Source organism: Corythoichthys intestinalis, chromosome 7 (genome assembly GCF_030265065.1).
Source record: "Corythoichthys intestinalis isolate RoL2023-P3 chromosome 7, ASM3026506v1, whole genome shotgun sequence".
Classification (NCBI taxonomy): domain Eukaryota; kingdom Metazoa; phylum Chordata; class Actinopteri; order Syngnathiformes; family Syngnathidae; genus Corythoichthys; species Corythoichthys intestinalis.
In genome coordinates, this window is record NC_080401.1 from 46263894 (window position 1) to 46285327 (window position 21434).

A 21434-nucleotide genomic window follows, 5' to 3' on the forward strand; every position below is an offset into this window, starting at 1 on the left:
AAACGGCAGAATATACCTATAAACTAAATTATAAATGTAAAAGAAAAACATTAGGTCAAACAAAAACCTAGCTTGTTGGTCTTAACAGGGAGCAGCTTGATTCAGCCACATGAAATTAGGCAGACTAGAGGGCACCCAAATCTATAAAACTAAATGTAAACACTTTCAAAACAAACCATTACAACGCCTCTTTAATTAAACAAATAGTCGAAGCAGCAACATTTAATTCGAATCTTTTTTTTCTACTCGAATACTCGAGTTAATCGATTAATCGTTGCAGCATTAGTCGGATTAGATTTATGATCAGATGCACTGTTGTTATGGGCACTCAGGCGTCATACTTTTGGTCAGAACAAATTATTTTGACGTGCGCAGATTGACCACATATACCGGAAATAGTAGTAGAAGAAGAAGCGATAGACCTCTGGTCCATTTACACTGGACGGGGCTTGTAGAGACCAAATGGCATCTCAAATTGTGTTTTATGTCTTTCATTAATTGAATGAATAAGCTTACAAGCTATCCCCGCTTCAACAAAATAATCACTAGAATATATCTCTAACATTGTGTTTTAAAAGAGCAAAGTAGTTAGATATTTAAGTAGAATGAAAAGAATGTAACAGTTTTGCTTCATTTCAATGAACATTGTGCACCTTCTGGTTTTCGTTTTCCACGATCACCTGGGAGCAGTATAATGTAAAAAGACACACATGTAGTGTTTCACAATGGCTTCAGTAAGCTTCAGCAATATTTTGTCGATTTTGGCAAATGAAAAACAATATTCACTTAGGAATATTGTTATATTGTATGTCTACAATTTTTACTCCTCTGTTTGTATTCAAATACTGAAAGGGTTTTAACAGTGATATGCTATCCATTAGCCATCTTTGGCATTTTGCAATTTTGTCAGCATGTCTAAATGGAAGCAAAGTTATATGAGTGTTTTAAGACATAACTTGTGGTCCTCTTTTGTTTTATGTTTAGTATGACAGTCAACTTAACATTGATGAGGCAATAAACAGCTCTAAGTGTTTTTTGGAATAATGGTTTTCTCCCAGCTAAGATAAGCAAGTAGTATAAAAATGGGCGTATTTGAATACACTATGTTCCGGTGTATTGTTGTGGAGAACCGTGGGAACCAATGTGTTACAATGTGTGATAATATGTTTGTTATTTCGCATGGAAGTCGGTCTGCTGGCTCATTACAATTTCTATTTAAAGTAGCACAGACTGAAGCAGAATGGCCTGTTGACTTTCGATATACCGTATCAAGTCTTACACAGATACGTACAGCAAACATGGAAGGATTGATCTATCTATTTAACACATTTGGTCCTAGGGGTGTGACCAAACATCGAAATGGTGATATATTGTGATACTTTGTATGCCAAAAGTTTATCGATATGCTCCCGCCAAGAATTGAGATATCGTTTTGAAAAGGTGTCAATGTCTAAAAAAAATATATAAAAATGACCCAACAAGTTGCTACCAAAAATTTCCACCATAATAGTGTGTCAATTACTTCTAAAGCTGCATTGACGGTGCTCGACGCCTAATCCATTTAGACTGGGAACACTCGGTCATTCGAAACCAGAGCATTCACAGTCATTCTGTCCGATTTTCAGGGCTTTTACAGGTCACTTGCTGTTCATTTTAGGGCAATTACAGGTCATTTTCTGTTGAGTTTGAGTCACTGCCTATTCATTTGGGTGATTCCCAGGTCATTTACTATTCTGTAACTCAAAATAAACAGGAAGAGATCCATAAAATACCCCCAAATCAACAGGAAGTAACTGAAAATGAACAGGTAAATGGCCCAAAATGACCTCATTGCCTGGCATTGGCTGCCACTACTGGCCATAGACGTTCAATCCGTTTGAAGTGGGAGGGATGGCAGCAAATTCTTCGCTGCCATCCCTCCCACTTCAAACGGATTGAAGTCTACTAATAAGAAACTCATTCCAATTCACAGCAGAAGCTGTTTTTTCTGTTTATTAGTTGTTTGTAGAATATCCTAGAATGATTTCCTGACCAATGTATCGATAATCGTTGTATCGTCAGATCATTGTTATCGTGAGCTTTGTATCGTAAATCGTATCGTATCGTGAGGTACCAGAGGTTCCCACTCCTATTTGGTCCAGTTGTCGGAAAAGACATCAAATCCATTTAAACGTGGAGGGTTGGCCGTGAGTGATTGTCCGTCAGTTGCAGCCAATAAGTTAATGTTTTTTATCTCTAGTTGTACAGTAAACGTCAACTAGAAGTATGCCAATTAACAAACATCCTAGCTGACGCAACCATTTGGCCTCTTTTTGAAGATTTGTTTCCTCTATGTGAAGTTGGCTACTAACATTCGTCCTCACAACTCGACAAAAAAAACTGAACTGAGCAAACGCTCATACAGTGGGGCAAATAAGTATTTAGTCAACCACTAATTGTGCAAGTTCTCCCACTTGAAAATATTACAGAGGCCTGTAATTGTCAACATGGGTAAACCTTAACCATGAGAGACAGAATGTGGGAAAAAAAACAGAAAATCACATTGTTTGATTTTTTAAGAATTTATTTGCAAATCATGTTGGAAAACAAGTATTTGGTCAATACCAAAAGTTATTCTCAATACTTTGTTATGTACCCTTTGTTGGCAATAACGGAGGCCAAAAGTTTTCTGTAACTCTTCACAAGCTTTTCGCACTCTGTTGCTGGTATTTTGGCCCATTCCTCCATGCAGATCTCCTCTAGAGCAGTGATGTTTTGGGGCTGTCATTGGGCAACAAGGACTTTCAACTCCCTCCACAGATTTTGTATGAGGTTGAGATCTGGAGACTGGCTAGGCCACTCCAGGACCTTAAAATGCTTCTTACGAAGCCACTCCTTTGTTGCCCTGGCTGTGTGTTTGGGATCATTGTCATGCTGAAAGACCCAGCCACGTCTCATGTTCAATGCCCTTGATGATAGAAGGAGATTTTCACTCAAAATCTCTCGATACACGGCCCCATTCATTCTTTTCTTTACACAGATCAGTTGTCCTGGTCCCTTTGCAGAAAAACAGCCCCAAAATATGATGTTCCCACCCCCATGCTTCACAGTGGGTATGGTGTTCCTCGGATGCAATTCACTATTCTTTCTCCTCCAAACACGAGAACCTGTGTTTCTACCAAAAAGTTCTATTTTGGTTTCATCTGACCATGCTCTCTAGCGAACCGCAGGCGGGCCTGGACGTGTACTGGCTTCAGCAGGGGGACACGTCTGTCAGTGCAGGATTTGAGTCCCTGGTGGCGCTTTGTGTTACTGATAGTAGCCTTTGTTACTGTGGTCCCAGCTCTCTGTAGGTCATTCACTAGGTCCCCCGGGTGGATTTTTGCTCACCGTTCTTATTATCATTTTGACGCCACGGGGTGAGATCTTGCATGGAGCCCCAGATCGAGGGAGATTATTAATGGTCCTGAAGTCTTCCATTTTATAATAATTGCTCCCACAGTTGATTTCTTTACACCAAGCGTTTTACCTATTGCAGATTCAGTCTTCCCAGCCTGGTGCAGGTCTACAATTTTGTCTCTGGTGTCCTTCGACAGCTCATTGGTCTTGACCATAGTAGAGTTTGGAGTGTGACTGACTGAGATTGTGGACAGGTGTCTTTTATAACGATAATGAGTTACGGTGCCATTAATAGAGGTAACGAGTGGAGCCTCGTTAGACCTAGTTAGACCTCGTTAGAAGAAGTTAGACCTCTTTGACAGCCAGAAATCTTGCTTGTTTGTAGATGACCAAATACTTATTTTCCACTCTAATTTGGAAATAAATTCTTTAAAATGTGACAATGTGATTTTCTGTTTTTTTTTTTCCACATTCTGTCTATCATGGTTGAGGTTTACCCATGTTGACAATTACAGGTGTCTCTAATCTTTTCAAGTAGGAAAACTTGCACAATTTGTGGTTGACTAAATACTTATTTGCCCCATTGTATCTCGAAAACCCAGTAAGTTCAGGTACTGCTGTGTAAATGCTTTTTGCCAGGTTTTACAGTTTTTGAATGACATTCAGTCCAACATTATGATATCTTGGGTTTTCCCCCCATTGTTATTGTTCATTCTCTAACACAAGAAGTCTAACTAGAATTTAGAGGTTGTATAAAGTAGGCGTTCCCCTCAAGTACTCTGGTAATGTCCCACATTGGATAATAGGACGTCAGTACTGTATGTGACCATAATTAACACTTGGGACTGCCCTCTGGCTGACCCCCTTGTTATCAAATGCCTTACTGGAAACCCTGCGCCCACATGCCAAGACGGGCTGTGTCCAATTCAACAGTACCGGATTAATGGCTGTTTGATCAAGTTCAAAGGCAGAGCTGCCCTGAATAAAGTCATTAAGAAGCGGGCCAAAAGACGTCTCAACATGGAATGACTTTAAATAAGGCGACTTAACGGGCCATCCTGTAAATAACGTGCAAAGGAGGTAACAGCCTGGCCCAAAACAGAAAGACAGATGTTTTCAACCGTCCTCGCGCGAGATATTTATGGTGTGTTGCCGTGTTAATCCCCTCCATGTTTTAGGCAGTGATTTTTGACGAGGTGTGGTTGGAAGGTTTCATTGTGCCATGTGTGACACCTGCCACAGTGCTATCGCCTTCACTTGATCCTGATGACATTTCTTTAGGAGACATACTTTATTGCTTTTTTTCTGTCACTGGCATAGCGATCTCTTACAATGAAACACCTGTCATAGGTTTTACTGTTGTGACTAACACCGGATCTCAATCGTGAGTTAAATACATGTCGTGAAAATCAATCTGCAGTTGAATACACCTCAAAAGTACAATGAGTAACTCTTTTTCTGTCATATTTATAACAGATTAATTCATTACAGAAGACCATGTATTTTAATGACGAAAGAGATGACAAGATATTAACCAAATTATTGTTGCTGTTTTTAACAGAAAAACCTTAATTTTGTGCCGCTAAGCAACAGAATTGATTGCAACTGAACTGTACAATCTACGATTAGTCAGCAACATGGCAACAGATAAACTGGGACCGTTGGTGTTCTTATCATTATCAGAAAACAGCATTCTGATTCTCTAGCTCGCAACTACTATATTCTTGTTCTTAGCACTGTTTTATAAGAGAAAAAAATTAGATTAGATTCTAAAGCCAATGTGTCGTTCTACGGTGGTGCCGCAAGATACGAAATGGAGTGGATTTCGTGTCATGATTTTCTCATATAATAAATCGTGTTTTACATCTAATTTGCTCCAACCTCTTCTAAAAACACTCACATTTTCTGTCATGTCCTCTGATTGCTTGTCTTTATTTGCAATGCTTTGTCACCCCCTAGTGGCACTTAAGTGTAACTAGTTTATTAGGTTTCAACTTCTGATGTTATCACATGACTACACAAGCTCATAGCAAACACGGAGTGCTAAAAGACTAGCTAGTTTCAGCAGTTATTGCTTGCTATTTCATCTCACTGTTAATGCCCTGATAATGTATGCAGGTAGTCCCCGGGTTTTTTTTTAATGTTGATTTTTGTTTTGTGATACATGCTTTGATTTTGGCGCAGAAAGTGTAGAACAGGAAGCAAACGCATTTACAGACGCGCCCGCCCACGTACACACGGAGTGGCAGAGGTGACAGCCTGCGTGCACATTTGTTGCTTGTAATGCATTCAGAGGCGACGGCTGTATATAACCTCTGTTGTACTGTTCGTTGTGCGTTTTCAATTTTGGAATGACCCGTTCATGCGTTGCCTCAAACAGTTTACAGTGACGCCGTTTTAGCACATTGAGAGCGAAAAGGCAGAGAAATGCGAATGGACACAAGCGTTCATTGGACCGCGCCTGTTATTGGCTTAAACTTTGGCAGCCACTACTAACAGTCATGGTTGCCCAACTTTCCATCATGCATTTGGGCAGAGCAGGAGACGATCTTTTTCTTAGCACACTTCATTGAACACAACGCACAACATATTGTATACCATTTGCAGTCACTACTGACAATCATGGTTGCCCAACTTCCCATCATGCATTGGGCGGAGAATGAGACGTTATTTTTCTTAATAAAAAATTACTATAACTTGTACTCAAATTTATCTTTTAAGAACTACAAGTCTTTCTATCCTTGGGTCCTTTAACAGAAAGAATGTTAATAATATTAATGCCATCTTGTGGATTTATCGTTATGATAAACAAATACAGTACTTATGTACAGTATGTTGAATATTTATGTCCGTCTTACCTTTCCATTCCAACCATAATTTACAGAAAAATATGGCATATTTTAGAGATGGTTTGAATTGCAATTAATGACGATTAATTTATTTTTAAGCTGTGATTAACTCGATTAAAAATTTGAATTGTTTGACAGCCCTAGTAAATATCCCATAATAAGGAGAGCTGTGGCTTATCGATGAACAAATGCCGTTTTTGTGTCAAATTTGGTAGTGGGGGCGTGTAGTCAGGTGCGCCTAATAGTCCAAAAATAACGTTAATTGTTTTTGTGACTAAGCTAGGTATTCAAATTATGAGTCAAACACAACCTAATGGGCAGTCGTTGTGCTGTTCGCAGCCACCATCAGTGGAAGCGTATTTAAAATTTTTGTTCTGAAAACAAAGCACAAAATACATTAATACTGTAACGTGAAAAAATGTAAGTTGCTAAATATGAAGTACCATATTGGCCCAAATATAAGACGGCCCTGATTATAAGATGAACCCCTTATTTCAAGACTCAAGTTTGAAAAAACATTTTGGACACCATATTAATTTTCATACAGAAAATAATTACAGTACATCTGAAACAAATGCTTACAACAATATATTTGAGAGAAAAAGCATGTTATTTTGCCTCATTCAAATCTTAATATCTGAACATTTAAATATGTAAATTAAAGCGCAATCACATTCGTAAATGAATGGCTTCTGGTTTTTGAAATGTAAATAAACCAGTCTATTGTGATAAAACAACAAAATTGCAATCACTGCATTAACCATGTCTAACCTGTCTTATATTCGGGCCAATACGGGTAGGTCAGTGTATCAAGTTACCACTATATTTATTTAATTAATTATTTTTCATTTTTGTGCATTTGTATGACCTGTTTCTACAAGTGTCCTGTGACAGTTTGACTGCAACTTCATAATTCTCGACCGTCTCGAGACTCTTAATTGTCTACCAAATGGCGTGTCATTTTTCAGTGCAGTGTACATTTTTCAAGTTTGTCAGAACACAATGTGAAGACCAAGCATGCATTGCATTTATCTCCATAAGTAACGTTGTGAGTAAAAATGTTGCGCTCGCCCATAGCTGTCACGAATCCGCGTATGAATGTCGGTGTGTTTGTTTGGGAATCTCAATCCCTTATCAGCATTGTGCATGACTGATTGCTCTCTGTGTGCGTGTGTGTGACTATCAAAAGAGCTATCTCTGTCTCTCCCTTTCTCTCTGCCTCGCTCCTTCTGTCTGTTCAGTTCCACCTTAAGAGCAGCTTTAGCAGCCTGTCCTGTTTGTATTGAAGCCAACAGGCACAATATATTACAGTCTAGGGCTTGCTGCTGAAAAGCCCGCTGGATCTTCCACTGACCTGATCTTCTTTCCTGCCCCCCCTCTTCCCCCCCCTCCATCATATTAAAAAACAAAGCTCGCTCACACACTGTCCTGCTCACCCCTCCTTCCATTCTGCTGCAGCGTGTCACAGAAGAGGAAGCCCAAGCAGAGGAGGACCATCCATCTGTGTGTTTATGTTTCTGTCAGTGGACGGCCGGGTGAAGAAGGGGCACCAGGAGACGTGAGGAGCACGAGGGGGAGACGAAGAAGAAGAGGAGGAGAGAGGATGTAATTGTCATGTCACTATGTTTGGACATTGACTGATCACAGCAGGAGGAAGACTGATAAGAGGAGAGCGTGGAAACTAAGTCTTGTGTGTTCTCATGACAGTGTTGGATAGACCCGCATTGGATTGACTTTCCAGGGAGAAGAAGAAGGAGTTGACTTTGTGAACCAGTGGAGGGCAGAGGAGTGGAGGGCCAGGGGACTAACCTGGCCATCAAACGGACTGGAAGCCTCTCCTCTCCTGGGATCATGTACCCTCAGGGCAGGCATCCGGTAAGTGTATCGCAGTCTTCTCTTGTTCTTCTACCATTACTTTTATTTGTTTGTTTTTGGAATCTCTCCTACTCCTTACTCTTCACCGTACTTTCTGTTTTGTACTGTCCCACTGCTTCAGAGCTCTCGTAAAGGCTTGCAAGTTACTGTAGTCTTTACTTCTCTGTGAGGTCTCATCTGAGTGTCTGTGCAAACGCTGGTTTAATTGGCAGCTACATTCCCACATATCCATTGTCACTTGTTTATTAAAAAGCCTGCTGTGCCTTCCTTCGCTTGCCCGCCCTCTAATGCAGTCAGGCTGTGACGCTTATGTAGCTGCCGGAGTAAAAAGGTCGGTTAAATACAAAGTGAGATAAAGGTTAAATACGCGTGGGCTAAAAATAAGAAAATATAAATAAAATACTAGAGGGCTGAATGACAGCTTCAGCTCAGCATAGCAGCTTTTTTCCCCCTGCTCGCTTGCTGTAATCAGATTTATTTGTCATTCTCCATGTCTGTGCTACAAATAGGTCAGCGGCCACTTTACTGTGTGTGTGTTTAGGAAGCCTACAGACTATGACTCCCTCAGCCAGATAAAACACACAGAATTATGAATGACATTTCACGAGAGTCAGGCATGAGGAATCAATTATGTGCGCGCAGAGAATGCTCATAAAAATGAGAAAGTGAGAAAAAAAGAAGTGAAAACACAATAAAGAAAGTAAAAGATTCTTCAAAATATAGTTAATGAAAAATTAAATGAATGAGAGGAGTGTGAGTGGGAGCATTCCTCCTCTTCTCGCTCAGATGCCTTTGTGATCAAGTTGGATCCCAACAGGTCCAAGGCCACCATGGAATTCCCACTCTCGCACCATCTCTGTATGACTACTCCCCACCCCGCCCCATCACGATCCCTTTGCCAGCACATCTTTATTTCTGGTACGGCAATGAAATGTGATCTGTGGCGAGGTGTGAGTGTGACAAACACGCACGCACCTTCACGTGTGGGGTTGTTTTGTGTCTGTATCTACACAAATTGGGAATTTTACCAGCACATACGTGGCAAAGAAAAAAAAGGGAGTAAAGCTTGAAATCCTCATTCAGTAATGGCCTATATTTCACATTGGGAACACCACTCATTCTGTTTCGATGATTAAATGTTTCTAAACACAGGAATTAAGTGAGAAAAGCCTGACTATATAGCCTTTATCTAAGCAAGGTGAACTACTGTATCTGTTGGCAGGTCTGGCTCACAGTTCCGAGATGGGGGGGCTTGAGATATTAATTTCCAGTGACGACGTCACTCGCAGCCCGCCATTTACTGCAAAATGGAAGTGGTGCCATTCGTTTGTGCTAGTTGTTGGGACATCCCTCTGTTATTGAGAGAGTTTGTACACTCTGCCAGCCACGGGAAAAATTAATATCTCAATATCTTTTAAAGCAGGGGTTCCCAACCTTTTTTGCGCCACAGACCGGTGTCATTTGGGTCTTTTTTTCACGAACCGGTGTTCTGTCAAATTTTGCACCCTTTTAAAATTTTGTTCCCAAAGCTTTTGTGGCGGTGAAAAAAGCCCTCTTTTATATTCAGTTGGACTCTCAATTAGGGTTGCAGCTATCGAATATTTTAGTAATCGACTAATCAACTGAAAATTCTATCGATTAATCGAGTAATCGGATAAAAAAATTTTTTTAGACAAAGAGAAATTATAAATATACATGAGAAAAAAAAGACATTTAATCCAATATTGAACCATTTTCAGTCAATTTTATTTTTGATGTACATTGTTGAAAACAGCCAACAATTGCATCTCAGATGTGACTAGAAAAAAAATTCACTGCTTATAGTCAAAAAAAACTTCTAGATCTTATTAAAAAAAACAACAACATATTTCTTACCTAAAAATGTAATTACGCTTGATAACACACATCACTTGAAAGCTATGTGTTTTTCCCACATGTTTCAATTGAATTTCCATTTGTGTCAAGCTATTTTTAAGTTCTAGTTAAGTTTTAAGTTAGTCTAAACTGTAAGTACTGATAGGATTTTGAGTTTTTGCAGTGTTCAAAATAAATGTATGATACCTGCTGTATTGGAGCACATTAGGGACCAGTGCTACTTGGTGTTTTATTCAGCAATGACTACTGAGCTAAAACTGACAGTTAGCTTTATCATGTTTTAATTTTACACCCTCATCACTCGCCAGCGCTGTGTTTTTACAGATTAAATAAAGTCTGTATGTAAGACACGTTAGCCACGCATCGACAGTGGTCATAATCAATAGAAACCTAGCCCTCCGAAGGGCTAACGTTACGTGAGCGAGTGACAGTAACGTTATATTTAGTAGCGCTGAGAAGTCTACTGCTTAAAGATGGCGGCTGTGTACTAGCGCTGCCCAGACGCGGCCGAGTATCATTTCGCATCTAGTCCTAAATGCATGCGATATCTATGAGACGCATCGGACACTACCTGCTACCACACTAGCATCATGCGGGCGTAGTTTTTAACAACGTCGGCTTAGTTTGTAGCGGCTGTCGTTTTTTTTTTTTTTTTTTTTTTTGCTTCTTCCTCTACGCACGTAACGTCAGCGCGTTGTCCCACATTAAAAGTAGTCCGGGCAAAACGTGATGCTTAGAGCTGGCAAAATTAAACGATTCCTCGAAGTGAATAAAATTACTCGGATCAGTTTTTAAACTCGAGTTACTCGAGTATTCGTTTCAGCTCTACTCTCAATGTTATCCAACGGTGCTAAAAAACTATTTACATCATAAACATACATGTGCAACACAAAAATGGCGTAAATCAATGCTTAACGACACGGCGAAGTCGTTAAGTGAGAGAGCTGCGTGCAGTTGTTGTGTGCAGCTAACATGGCAAACATAAGTTAATATTCCTTTCTTTAAAGAAAGTTTGTAGTGTGTACTTTGGAATCGCTGCTTTCGCGGTCATTTTTAACTTTACGCGCATGCCAAATTTGTCAGAAAACCGGCAATGTGTGGCAGAAAAATACAGCAAACATAAAATAACATTTGTTTTTAGCCCTGTCGTGTTAAGTGCAGGGAAAATACAACTCACCCGCTGAATCAGTGGGAGGCCTGAACTTGTTTCTTTGAGACGAGATGGTCCCAAGATGGGAGAGTGAGAGAAGCCCCCTTCACAAAGATACGATTTTGGAAATTGTAGCACAGTATTTAGTGCTCTCCTAGCGATGTCAGGATATTCCGAAATGACTTTAATCCAGAACCTCGGTAGAGTTGTCTCAAATGTACGTTTAAGGTTGCTGTGATTTGCAATCTTTACAAGCTGATATTCTGCTGCACAGACTTGCTCGAATCACTCGGTTTATTCACAAATGGGTCATAACTCCACTCCTTCGCAGTTCGTGGGTCTTTAGTGATTAGGAAGTAGCATAGATTTTGTTTTCTTCGAGGTTGTAGGCTCATCTTCTGGCTCGTCAGGTTCCCTTTTCCCCGTTAAAAAATCTGTCCAAAGACGTCTGTTTTTCAGTCATTCTAGTGTGGGGGCTAATTATTTCCGGGGAAAAATGTGATGGGCGACGACCTACGTCATACTTTATTATCGAGGCCAAGCGCACATAGATATACAAAACAAGATGTACTGCTAACAGTCCAATCAATGCATTTCTATGACGACCTCCTATCCCGTAGTTGTATATCTATAGTAGACAGGGATATTATGTTAAGCGGTACAGGCCAAAGTCAATCGGCCAGAATGCAGTCGTTAATAAATTATTTACCGGTCCATGGCCCGGTCGTTGGGGACCCCTGTTTTAAAGGATAGTAGCACAAACGAATTTTTTTACAGCACAAACAAATGGCACCACCTCTGGTCCATTTTGCAGTAAATGGGAGGCTGCTTGACGTCATCACTCCAAATTAAAAGCATAATATTTACAAAACCGTTGCAGCACATACAATTAAAAAAAAAAATTTTTTACAGCACAAACAAAGCACAAACAACTGACACAATTTTAGCTATTTTTTTTAATGGGGGCTGGTTGACCTCAGATTGACCTATAAAATAATTGTAAATATCTAAGAAATGATAGCATAAGCGATGGACATCATTTTTATATCAATTTGCGTCTGATGGTAGACCAACTTCACGGATATATGAGCATGACCTACTGTACATTTCACAAAAATACTACATGTTTAAAGAGCAAACGTCATTGCTGGAATATTAACATCTGTCTGTTTGTCTGTCCATCCATCCATCCATGTTTTGAGCTTTTAATCATGATATATGGTCATTCCCTGGTAGAAAACACAGTCAGAGTAGTTTTCTTAACCGTTAACCTATGTTTTAAAAATCGTCAAATCTGTCCTGGCTATCGGTATAGGTTGCTGAAATACTTTGTGGTACCTAGCTCCACCTCTTTCCAAGAGCCCCTCCTCTACTCTGACGTGTGTCGCACTGCTCCCCTCCCCTGCGCCACACCTACCTGCGCCCCGCCTCCCTCCACCTCAAGACAAGTTTAGCTAACACTTAGTGCCTTGGGCAGACTACAAGTCGGAGGGAAAAACGCACTGAGCAGCTTTTTTAATCCACTAATTCCCAAATGTCGGCTGGAAATGTATTTTTGGATGCAAAGGAGAGTTACCTCTTTTCGCTCTTCAAAAGGATGATGCGCTTCGTCAGAAATGGCTGGACTTGTTGGTGACTGAGAGTGCTGAAGAATGGTACAGACGGAATATATAAGTATATATAATATAGAGTCAAGTTTATATTAAGTCCTGTATGAAATATGTTTTCACAAACCAACTCAAGGTAAAATTGTTACTTGAATATGCATTAGAATGACACCATATGCCTGAAAAATAGGCAATATCCCCTTTAACATTTGAATTATGTGGCGTCTCAGTCGGAAAACTATGGCTGCTGCACATGTGTACGAATCCAACCTGAATCATTTCCGCAAAAAAAAAAAAAAAAAGAACCCCCTCCCAAAAAACATTGCGGTTACTTATATCCATACTTTGAGCGATTTGATCAATGAACAGCCGGTGACGTAAATTGTTCTAAGCTTTTAAGGCACACACAGTATGCTGTGCTGTTTTGCTTTTTTCCCCAAACAATAAAATGCGTGTCAGTCAAGGATATGCAGGTTGCTATAGAAAGAAGATGTGGGCGTCAGTTGAAGGGGAAAATGAGGATAATGTAAGGTGTGAGTTACTCCCATTCAATTAAATGCAACCACAACAGCACCTTCTGTATGTTGGCGCACATTAAGGCTACATGCTTGAAATGCTAAATATAGTCAAGTATTGTTGTAAAACACAATATAAGTGCACTGCAGCACAATGGCTAGCAGGATCCCACCAACGTAAACCCGAAAATGTATTTTTAGCAAGTGTCAGAGTGGATGTGCATTTTAATTGGCTAGCTTCTTCATTGCACAAATGCAATTCAGGACTTGGAAAACCTGTGGGTTGGCTGTCGGTCATTTGTAAAAACAGTTGCTAAACCGCAGACACTGTGCGACTTTTTAGACCGATTCGGACCTATTGCGCAATGTGGCGCAGCCTCACGCATTGACTGCCATTGAAGGCAATTGACGAGGCTGGCAGTGTTCATTCATAATATTTTATAGAAACATCGCAGAATCATAATGCTTGTACTCATATGCTTCAGTATTTCAAAAGCTGCATTACTACATGGAAAAAATGTTGAAACAGTTCTCGGGAAGTTTTCATCTTGTTTCTTGTCTAGTCAGTCTTCCTTTCCAAGTTCAGCCGGAATATTCATTTCCTGTTGTTCCATTTCATGCAAATGCACTACCTAAGTGCAGATGCAGACAATGAAGTAACTGAAAAATCCAAATTCAAACAGCCTATAGGTCATACAATTGGAAGACTGAGCAAAAGTTTACGGAAAAACATGTCTAAAAAACTCCCAAAAAATAAAAAAATCAGCAAATCTCACGAGACTCCAGTTTATGGAGTAACACCACAAGTGTTTTATTATATTTTGTTTAAATTCAGTGTATTTAATGATTTAGAGACGCGAACGCATCATGTCCTTCAGCAGCATGCTTAGGTCTGAAGGGGTTAATGACGGCAAACTCTATATCAGTGATTCTTAACCTTGCTAAGGGTACCGTACCCCACAAGTTTCACTGTTTATTTCATAATAAAGCCATTTTTTACCAATTCATAACCGAGCAAGCTAACATCTAAGTTAATTCCTGTTCAAATTTCTTCCAGATTTCCAATTTACGACGAGTAGTTTTGTCTTTTGCTGTTGATTTTCACGTTGTTAAATGAAATGAAACTAATTTCATTCCACACTGTTCCTTTTTTTGTATGCATATGTACATGCTTATTATTGCATACTATTTTCATGGCGCAAAACGGCGCAATTATTATGATTATTTTTTAAATTATTGACGCCGTTTATGCTGTCTGTAGGTCTGTTATACTTCTTCATACCAAGTGCCAGTCAACCTTCCACTGAGCAAACAGTTTTCTCCTCCCATTAGAGGGCTAGCATTTGAAAGAAATGGAATAAAGCCCATTAATTGAGGGCAAACCAGTTCAAAACCTGGTCTAAAATGCCACTGTGCCTAGATTTAGTCAGCGTACAAAATAGGGCTCTGCGTTTCTTAACTTTCACCGAACCCCTGAGGCTTACTCACTGAACCCGATCGAACCCCAGTTAAGAACCACTGCTCGATATAATATGAATGGATGGATGCATTTTATAGTCAGACCTCAGACCAAATTCATTTCATTTTAATAGATTTTCACACAAAGACAGAGTTGTGACAATTAGACACGCCTCTGCATAAAAATGTCATTATGTTCTACTTCCTGTTGGCCTAAGTAGCCATGATGTTTTTTTCTGCTTCTACTTGGACATTTTTATCTTGCTGTTGTAATAAAGACAATCTTTTTCAATGATGAAACAGAAAAGGCAAAATTTTCTCTTATTCTGTATCAAAGACTGCTCGCTGGATACTGAAGTACAGTATTAGGTTAGGTTGTACTGTATGTGCAGCCCTTTAGTTGGTTCCACTGGATGTTTGTTTCCTCATATGTATGTGTGCCTCTTTTCATGTTGTGTGTGTAATCATGCCTCTGTGTTTTGACTTTTTTCAGAATTCTTAATATGTATTTGTCCTTGTGTTCTTATGAAAGTGTTGTCGCATGTGTTTCTGATGTGGAGAGAGGTGCTTGTGTGTGTCATCACAATAAATGGAGCCTCAGCCTGACTTTAATTACTAAGTCGATTTACTTATGGCAAGAAAAAAGCGCACCCACTCCATTAATGAGGGCCAGGCATTCATGAATATGTGTGTGTTTGATGTGTGTGAGTTTTACAGTCATGCACGTGTGCCAGCTGGTTTTCTATGGCTTTTTTTAAATTATGCGACTTGAGAAGGTGTTTGACGATAATCATGAAGTGAGGAAAGATGGCCCTGAGTGCGACATAGGAAAGTAGCTAGTTGCCTGGTAAAATAACGACAAATCCAATTACAGTGTTGCTTTGAGTTACTCGATATGTTGCCAGGCTCATAACTCAAAACTCTTGTATTCAAATCATGAATGGAAATGCCATTAATTGACACTAGGTATGTGCCGAATACCGGTGTCAAGGTATACCGTGGTATGAAAACGTTAAGGTTTCAAAACCGCAAAAATTTTCCGTCATACCGTCCCTAAGGTATTAGCTATTTTTTGTGTCCCAAAAATGCATGGAGAAATCCCTCGCTTGCAGCTGTAAGGCTCAACCCTCCCCCACTGGTTGTTGCTCAGTGTCAGTGAGTCAGCTGTGCTACACGATGGCTGGAAAGGTGAAACTCCTGAACTTTTTACCCCATTAAAGAAAACGAAATCGCTGGTATGGGAATACTTCGGCTACAGAAAAGTTACAGACGGCCGCGGCTTAGAGGAGGAGGGCCAGCCGACATGTAAAACAACTTTGCGGAGGGTGTCTGCCGAGGAGGCAATACCTCCAATATGATTTTGCATTTATACAAAATTAAAGGTTAGTAAACACTAGAGGCGTGCGAAATTTCAGATTCTTAGATCATTCGCGATTCGGCCGTGGAAGATTTGAGAACTATTCACAAATATCCAAATTCCGATTATTGAATTATACCAGGTAAAGCGGAAGTAAAACACAGTCAGCGCGGTCTTTGGGACGCAATGAGGAACGGACCGAGAGTAAATATCATATTCAACTCATGCCGCTAGATCAGTGCTTCTCAATTATTTTCTGTTACGCCCCCCCAAGGAAGACGTAAATGTTTCGTGCCCCCCCAAACTCTCTGCCGCCACTGTAAATAGTATCATTTGTCTATAAAATTATTATTATAAATACGCATCTGCCTAACATTGAGTCCTTTGTTTCTAATAAAGAAAAAAAGTAACATAGATCAACTTATAATAAAGTATAACTTTATTAACATTGTTTTGTTTGTAACAGAGAAGACTTGACACGCATCAATTTGCCTGAATTTAAAAAAAAGTCACATCCAAACTGTAAAAAATACACTCAAGGTACATTTTTGACCATTTGATACAGAAAAATAAAATGTAATAAAATCAATAAATAATAACAAATTAAAATTGATTAGAAACATTCACTCATGAGGACAATATGCCAAAAAAATGGACTCAAAAAAACAAAACTGAATAAAAGAAAAAAAGAGTGTCCTTGGACAGAAGGACAGTTTTTATTTTTGCTGCTCACAGTATTTACCTCCTTTGCAATAGTGTGGAGTTATTTTGCAATGAGCATGCTAACAATGTCAATGCTCACTGGTTTACTGATATAACACGGACAAAGCAGGACAATTGTTGGCAATATTCGGCACATTTTCATTGAAAAACAATCAAGTGGCTTATCAATGAGATTGAGGTTTAATGTCTTTAAGTGGCGTCTTAATTGATTTGGCTTCTAGCTGTCTGCTATAATTATTTTTAGACACAGTAAACAGTGGTCTTTCGTCATCACCCGCTGTATTAAAACTCAAAGCTAAAAGGCAAACGTCACGAAAAAAGCGCATTCTCGGCGGCCGAGGTAGAACTGTAGGTGAGGGCGGTTGTCGTGACGATCCCAAGCCGAAAATTGCACTTCTCGGGCGGCGACGTGAGAGCCGGACAAGACAGTGGGTCGCTGCGTGAGTGAGTCCGGTCGGAAAACGGCTTTCGATAGCGGCGGCGGCACACTGCTCTTCATATCTGTTTTCTGTGTGTGCTGAGTGCTCTTCCTTAGTTCAAAAATACTGCGCGCACTCTGAAAATGAGAGCGCCACTGCCACCCACTGAGTGGATGTGCAAGTACACTTTATTCTAGTACGGCAAAAAAAAGCATGTTCCCCGAGGTCACATGCGCCCCCCCTGGGGGGGCGCGCCCCACTATTTGAGAAGTACTGCGCTAGATAAAAAAACAATCATACCTGACTGTGGCTGACAGCCGCTACAAACAACGCCCAGTTGCTAGTTGCTACACACATACGGCTACAGTAGATATCATATATGTGTAGAGCTAGATGCAAAATGACAGACGACATCGATGTTAGACCATGTATTATTGAACAGAGATGTGAAATGACAGACTTTCCGGCGTAAGTAAACAGCCGCCATCTTAAAGCAGTAGACCTCTCTAAAAGGCTCTGTTGTAGTGAACCTAATTAACTTTTTATCTAAAATATTCCTAAATCTGCAGAAAGTTGTCTTGACTCTATCTTTAAATGATGAAATAGTTTTAAAACTTTGACAAAAGTAGACAGAAGGGAAATTGTGGAATAACGGGAGCAATTTTAACAACTGTAACAGTTGATTCACAACATTAAATTAATTGAATGTAGTTTAAAGCTGCTGATACAGAATGGGGACTGGAGTTTTTTTATTTACTGTTATTTTTTGTATATTTGTTTACTTTTATATGTTAACTTGATACTGAATTAGTAGTTTGGTTTAGCCTGATAGGATTTTTGAACAATTTGGAACTAATGTACTATACAAAACATAAAACAAAAAAACAAAAAAAAGGGGGGGGTGCATCAATAATCGTTTTATAATCGAATCGGGGCCTCTGAATCGTAATCGAATTGTTAGTTGCCCAAAGATTCCCAGCTCTTGTAAACACTATCATGGACATTTCTCACCGGCTAAGAGCGTTAACTCCAGCGTGTTTAGTCTGTCTAGCGGTGGTAAAACGTGTTTTTTTTTCTCTCTGGCAACTGTCGTTGAGAAAGAGAGTGTGTGTATAATGTAAACATGATACGAGTCATACACACATGCAAATTATGGAAAATAATTATTTTTGTTGTGATGGTAATAATATTGAGCTGTGGGTGTAGGGTCACCTAAAGGACTGCATTTATTTTAATTTTATTTAGAAAATGTTGTTGTTCTTTTAAAATTTTATTTTAACTCAACATTATACTTATGTTCCAATTTGCTCATATGTTTTGAAAAATAAAAATCCTATTCAATGGAAAATTTTAACACATGCCTAATCGGCACCCCATAAAACACCCCCAAAATGTGTTAAATGTCCTTTGATAAGAAAAATAACACGCTTTTTTGATTTCTCAAGCACCATATAACAAATATCTAAAACGTTTTTGATGCAACTCAAGAATTGACTGACTAATGGCTCATTCCTCAAATAAAAACTATGAATCAGATCACTATTAACTCAAGGTCCCGCTGTTATTAACTTTACATATCATGAGAAATCTTGGCTGTCAAGTAAAACCACCAACCTTTGTGAGAGTATTTGCTGTTTTCATATACTGTAGCTCTAAATGGTATAGCTGTACCAACTTTAGTGGCTGGAACATGTATCGGACTAAGCCAGTTTTCTGATCATTTGCAACATTCAAAGCTGAAGATAATCAGACCGAATTGTTTAACTGCCAACCTACGAATGCCTCTCAGGCGCACCCACTGTGTTTGTACATAACGCAATGTGATCCAGCGTGCCTGTTGTGATGAAACTGTGCCTCAAATACCAGCCCTTCAGTCCAAGAAGCAGACATGTTCACATGGGGCACCAACACTTGGCATGTCTCATCTATTCATGTGTCTTTTTCCACTAAATATTTCATCAACCAATGATTATTTCATGCTCTATCTGAATATGTCTCTGCTTGTCTCAGAGACGTCCTCATGTAAAATGAAGAGCGAGGGGTAAAGAATAACGAGTTGGAGGAGGAAGATGCCTCCTTGCATGGGCATGCCCGTTAACACAGCATTGCTAGAGTGCACCAGAGGCTAAACGGCAGGAGAGTAGGAAGACGAGCAGACAGATCGAATTATTTCTTACCCAATCATTTGCAGACATACATTTGTTCCGCACTTGCGCTCTCATTTCCACTGATGGGGGGGGGGGGGGGGGGGGGGGGGACAGCAGCTGATTTGAGCAGAAGTTTGGTCTTACAAAAGAAGTGAGAGAGAGAGAGACTAACAAAACTTGGATGATAGCTGTCAGGCGGAATGCAAAACATATTGCACTGACGTCAGCCAGCAGATAGATGTTGGTGTCACTTTCAAGGACCTTGTTGCCTTGTTTGCTGTCAATGTAAGCAAATGTGACATTTCTAGTTCACAAAGATGGTTTACACTCTGGATGATTAATTGTCAAATACATCACCGGGTACATAACCTGCTCATTAAACTTCCAGACCGTATTGGTCACTTAATGCTAAAACTATACAAGCAAATGGACCGTCTCCTAGGAGGAATGTTGCCACCTTTTACAATCCATTCAATCCCAACAAAAACTACAAAGAAATTACCGTATTCGCCCGAATATAAGATGGTGTTTTTTTGCATTGAAATAAGACTGAAAAAGTGGGGGTCGTCTTATATTCGCGGTCTAGATATTATACCCATTTACGATGCTAGATGGCGCCAGATATCATTGAAGCAATGTTCTGTCATGATAGATCTCAGCTACTCTCAAGTTTAACCAGTTTACATTATTTTATTGCAATGTTTTTCCTTATTCAGATTTGTTTCAAGACTACAGTTACAGTTAGACTTCGCTTTGATGGTTAATGCAGTTATTGCAATTTTGTTGTTTTATCACAATAAATTGGTTTATTTACATTTCATAAACCAGAAGCTATTTATTTACGAATGTGATTGCACTTTAGTTTACATGTTTAAATGTTCAGATGTTAAGATTTGAATGAGGCAAAATAACATGCTTTTTTTCTCAAATATATTGTTATAATCATTTGTTTCGGATGTACTGTAATTATTTTCTGTATAAAAAAATAATTTGGTGTCCAAAAAGTCTTTTCTCAAACTTGAGTCTTGAAAAAGAGGGGATCGTCTAATAATTAGGGCCGTCTTATATTCGGGCCAATACGGTAATACCCACATTGGACAGTTTTGGTTTTCAACAGTATATTCATAATACCACCCACATGGTCCGAATCAGGTTTTCTGGCTTGGCTTTGTCTGCCACTCTTTTTTCTCCAATTTGTGATCACAAACTAGTCTCATTTAACTCATTCACTTCCAGCCATTTTTACCAGAGCAAGGCCCTTAGCCCCTGGCCGTTTTACTGGATTTTGACTGATTTTGCAAGGCCCACAGAAAATTCTGTTCTATTGCTATTTAAACATGGAACCCACCAAAAGAAAGATTAGACTCTCCTTTCAGCAGGAAAAAAAGTAAGTTAATATCTTTTTCCATTCTTTAGAAATCAGTATTAGAAATTAGAAAATAGCTTAGTTTGACCAATTTTCCAATTTCTGAGCTTTACAGGCATACATTTCAAACATAACTTTGACTTTAACACAGCTATTTTTTGCTTTAGTTTAGGGCTGCAGCTATCGAATATTTTAGTAATCGAGTAATCGACTGAAAATTCTATCGATTAATCGAGTAATCGAATAAAACAAATATATTTTTAGGTGAAGAGCAATTATAGATATACATGAGAAAACAAGACATTTTATCATTTTCAGTCAATCAATGTCTTTATTTTTGATGTATATTGTTGAAAACAGCCAACAACAACATCTCAGATGTAACTAGAATTTAAAAAAATGACTAATTCACTGCTTTCACTCAAAAAACCTTTAGATCTTATTAAAAAAAAAAAAAAAATATATATATATATATATATATATATACTGTATATATATATATATATAAACACACCTAAAAATGCCTTTACGCTTGATAACACACATCACTTAAAAGTTAGGATTTTTTCCCACGTTTTTCAATTAAATTTCTATTTGTGTCAAGCCATTTTTAAGTTCTAGTTAAGTTTTAAGTTAGTCTAAACTGTAAGTCCTGATAGGATTTTGAGTTTTGCACTGTTCAAAATAAATGTATGATACAGGCTGTATTGGAGCA

General features: G+C 39.1%; 1 protein-coding gene across 5 annotated transcripts in view; it reads left to right on the top strand.

Annotated features, from left to right (window-relative positions):
- The window catches only part of tle2b (TLE family member 2, transcriptional corepressor b), a 215457-nt gene that overhangs the window by 4638 nt on the left and 189385 nt on the right, over window positions 1-21434 (top strand). For 2 of the 5 annotated variants that reach the window (XM_057841878.1, XM_057841880.1), the window contains exon 1: window positions 7551-8102. In XM_057841878.1, the coding sequence (XP_057697861.1) occupies window positions 8079-8102 (24 nt within the window). In that variant the 5' untranslated portion in view covers window positions 7551-8078. Of the gene's footprint in view, window positions 1-7549; window positions 8103-21434 lie in introns of those variants that run through there. The other 3 variants (XM_057841877.1, XM_057841876.1, XM_057841875.1) reach the window with 3 other exon arrangements.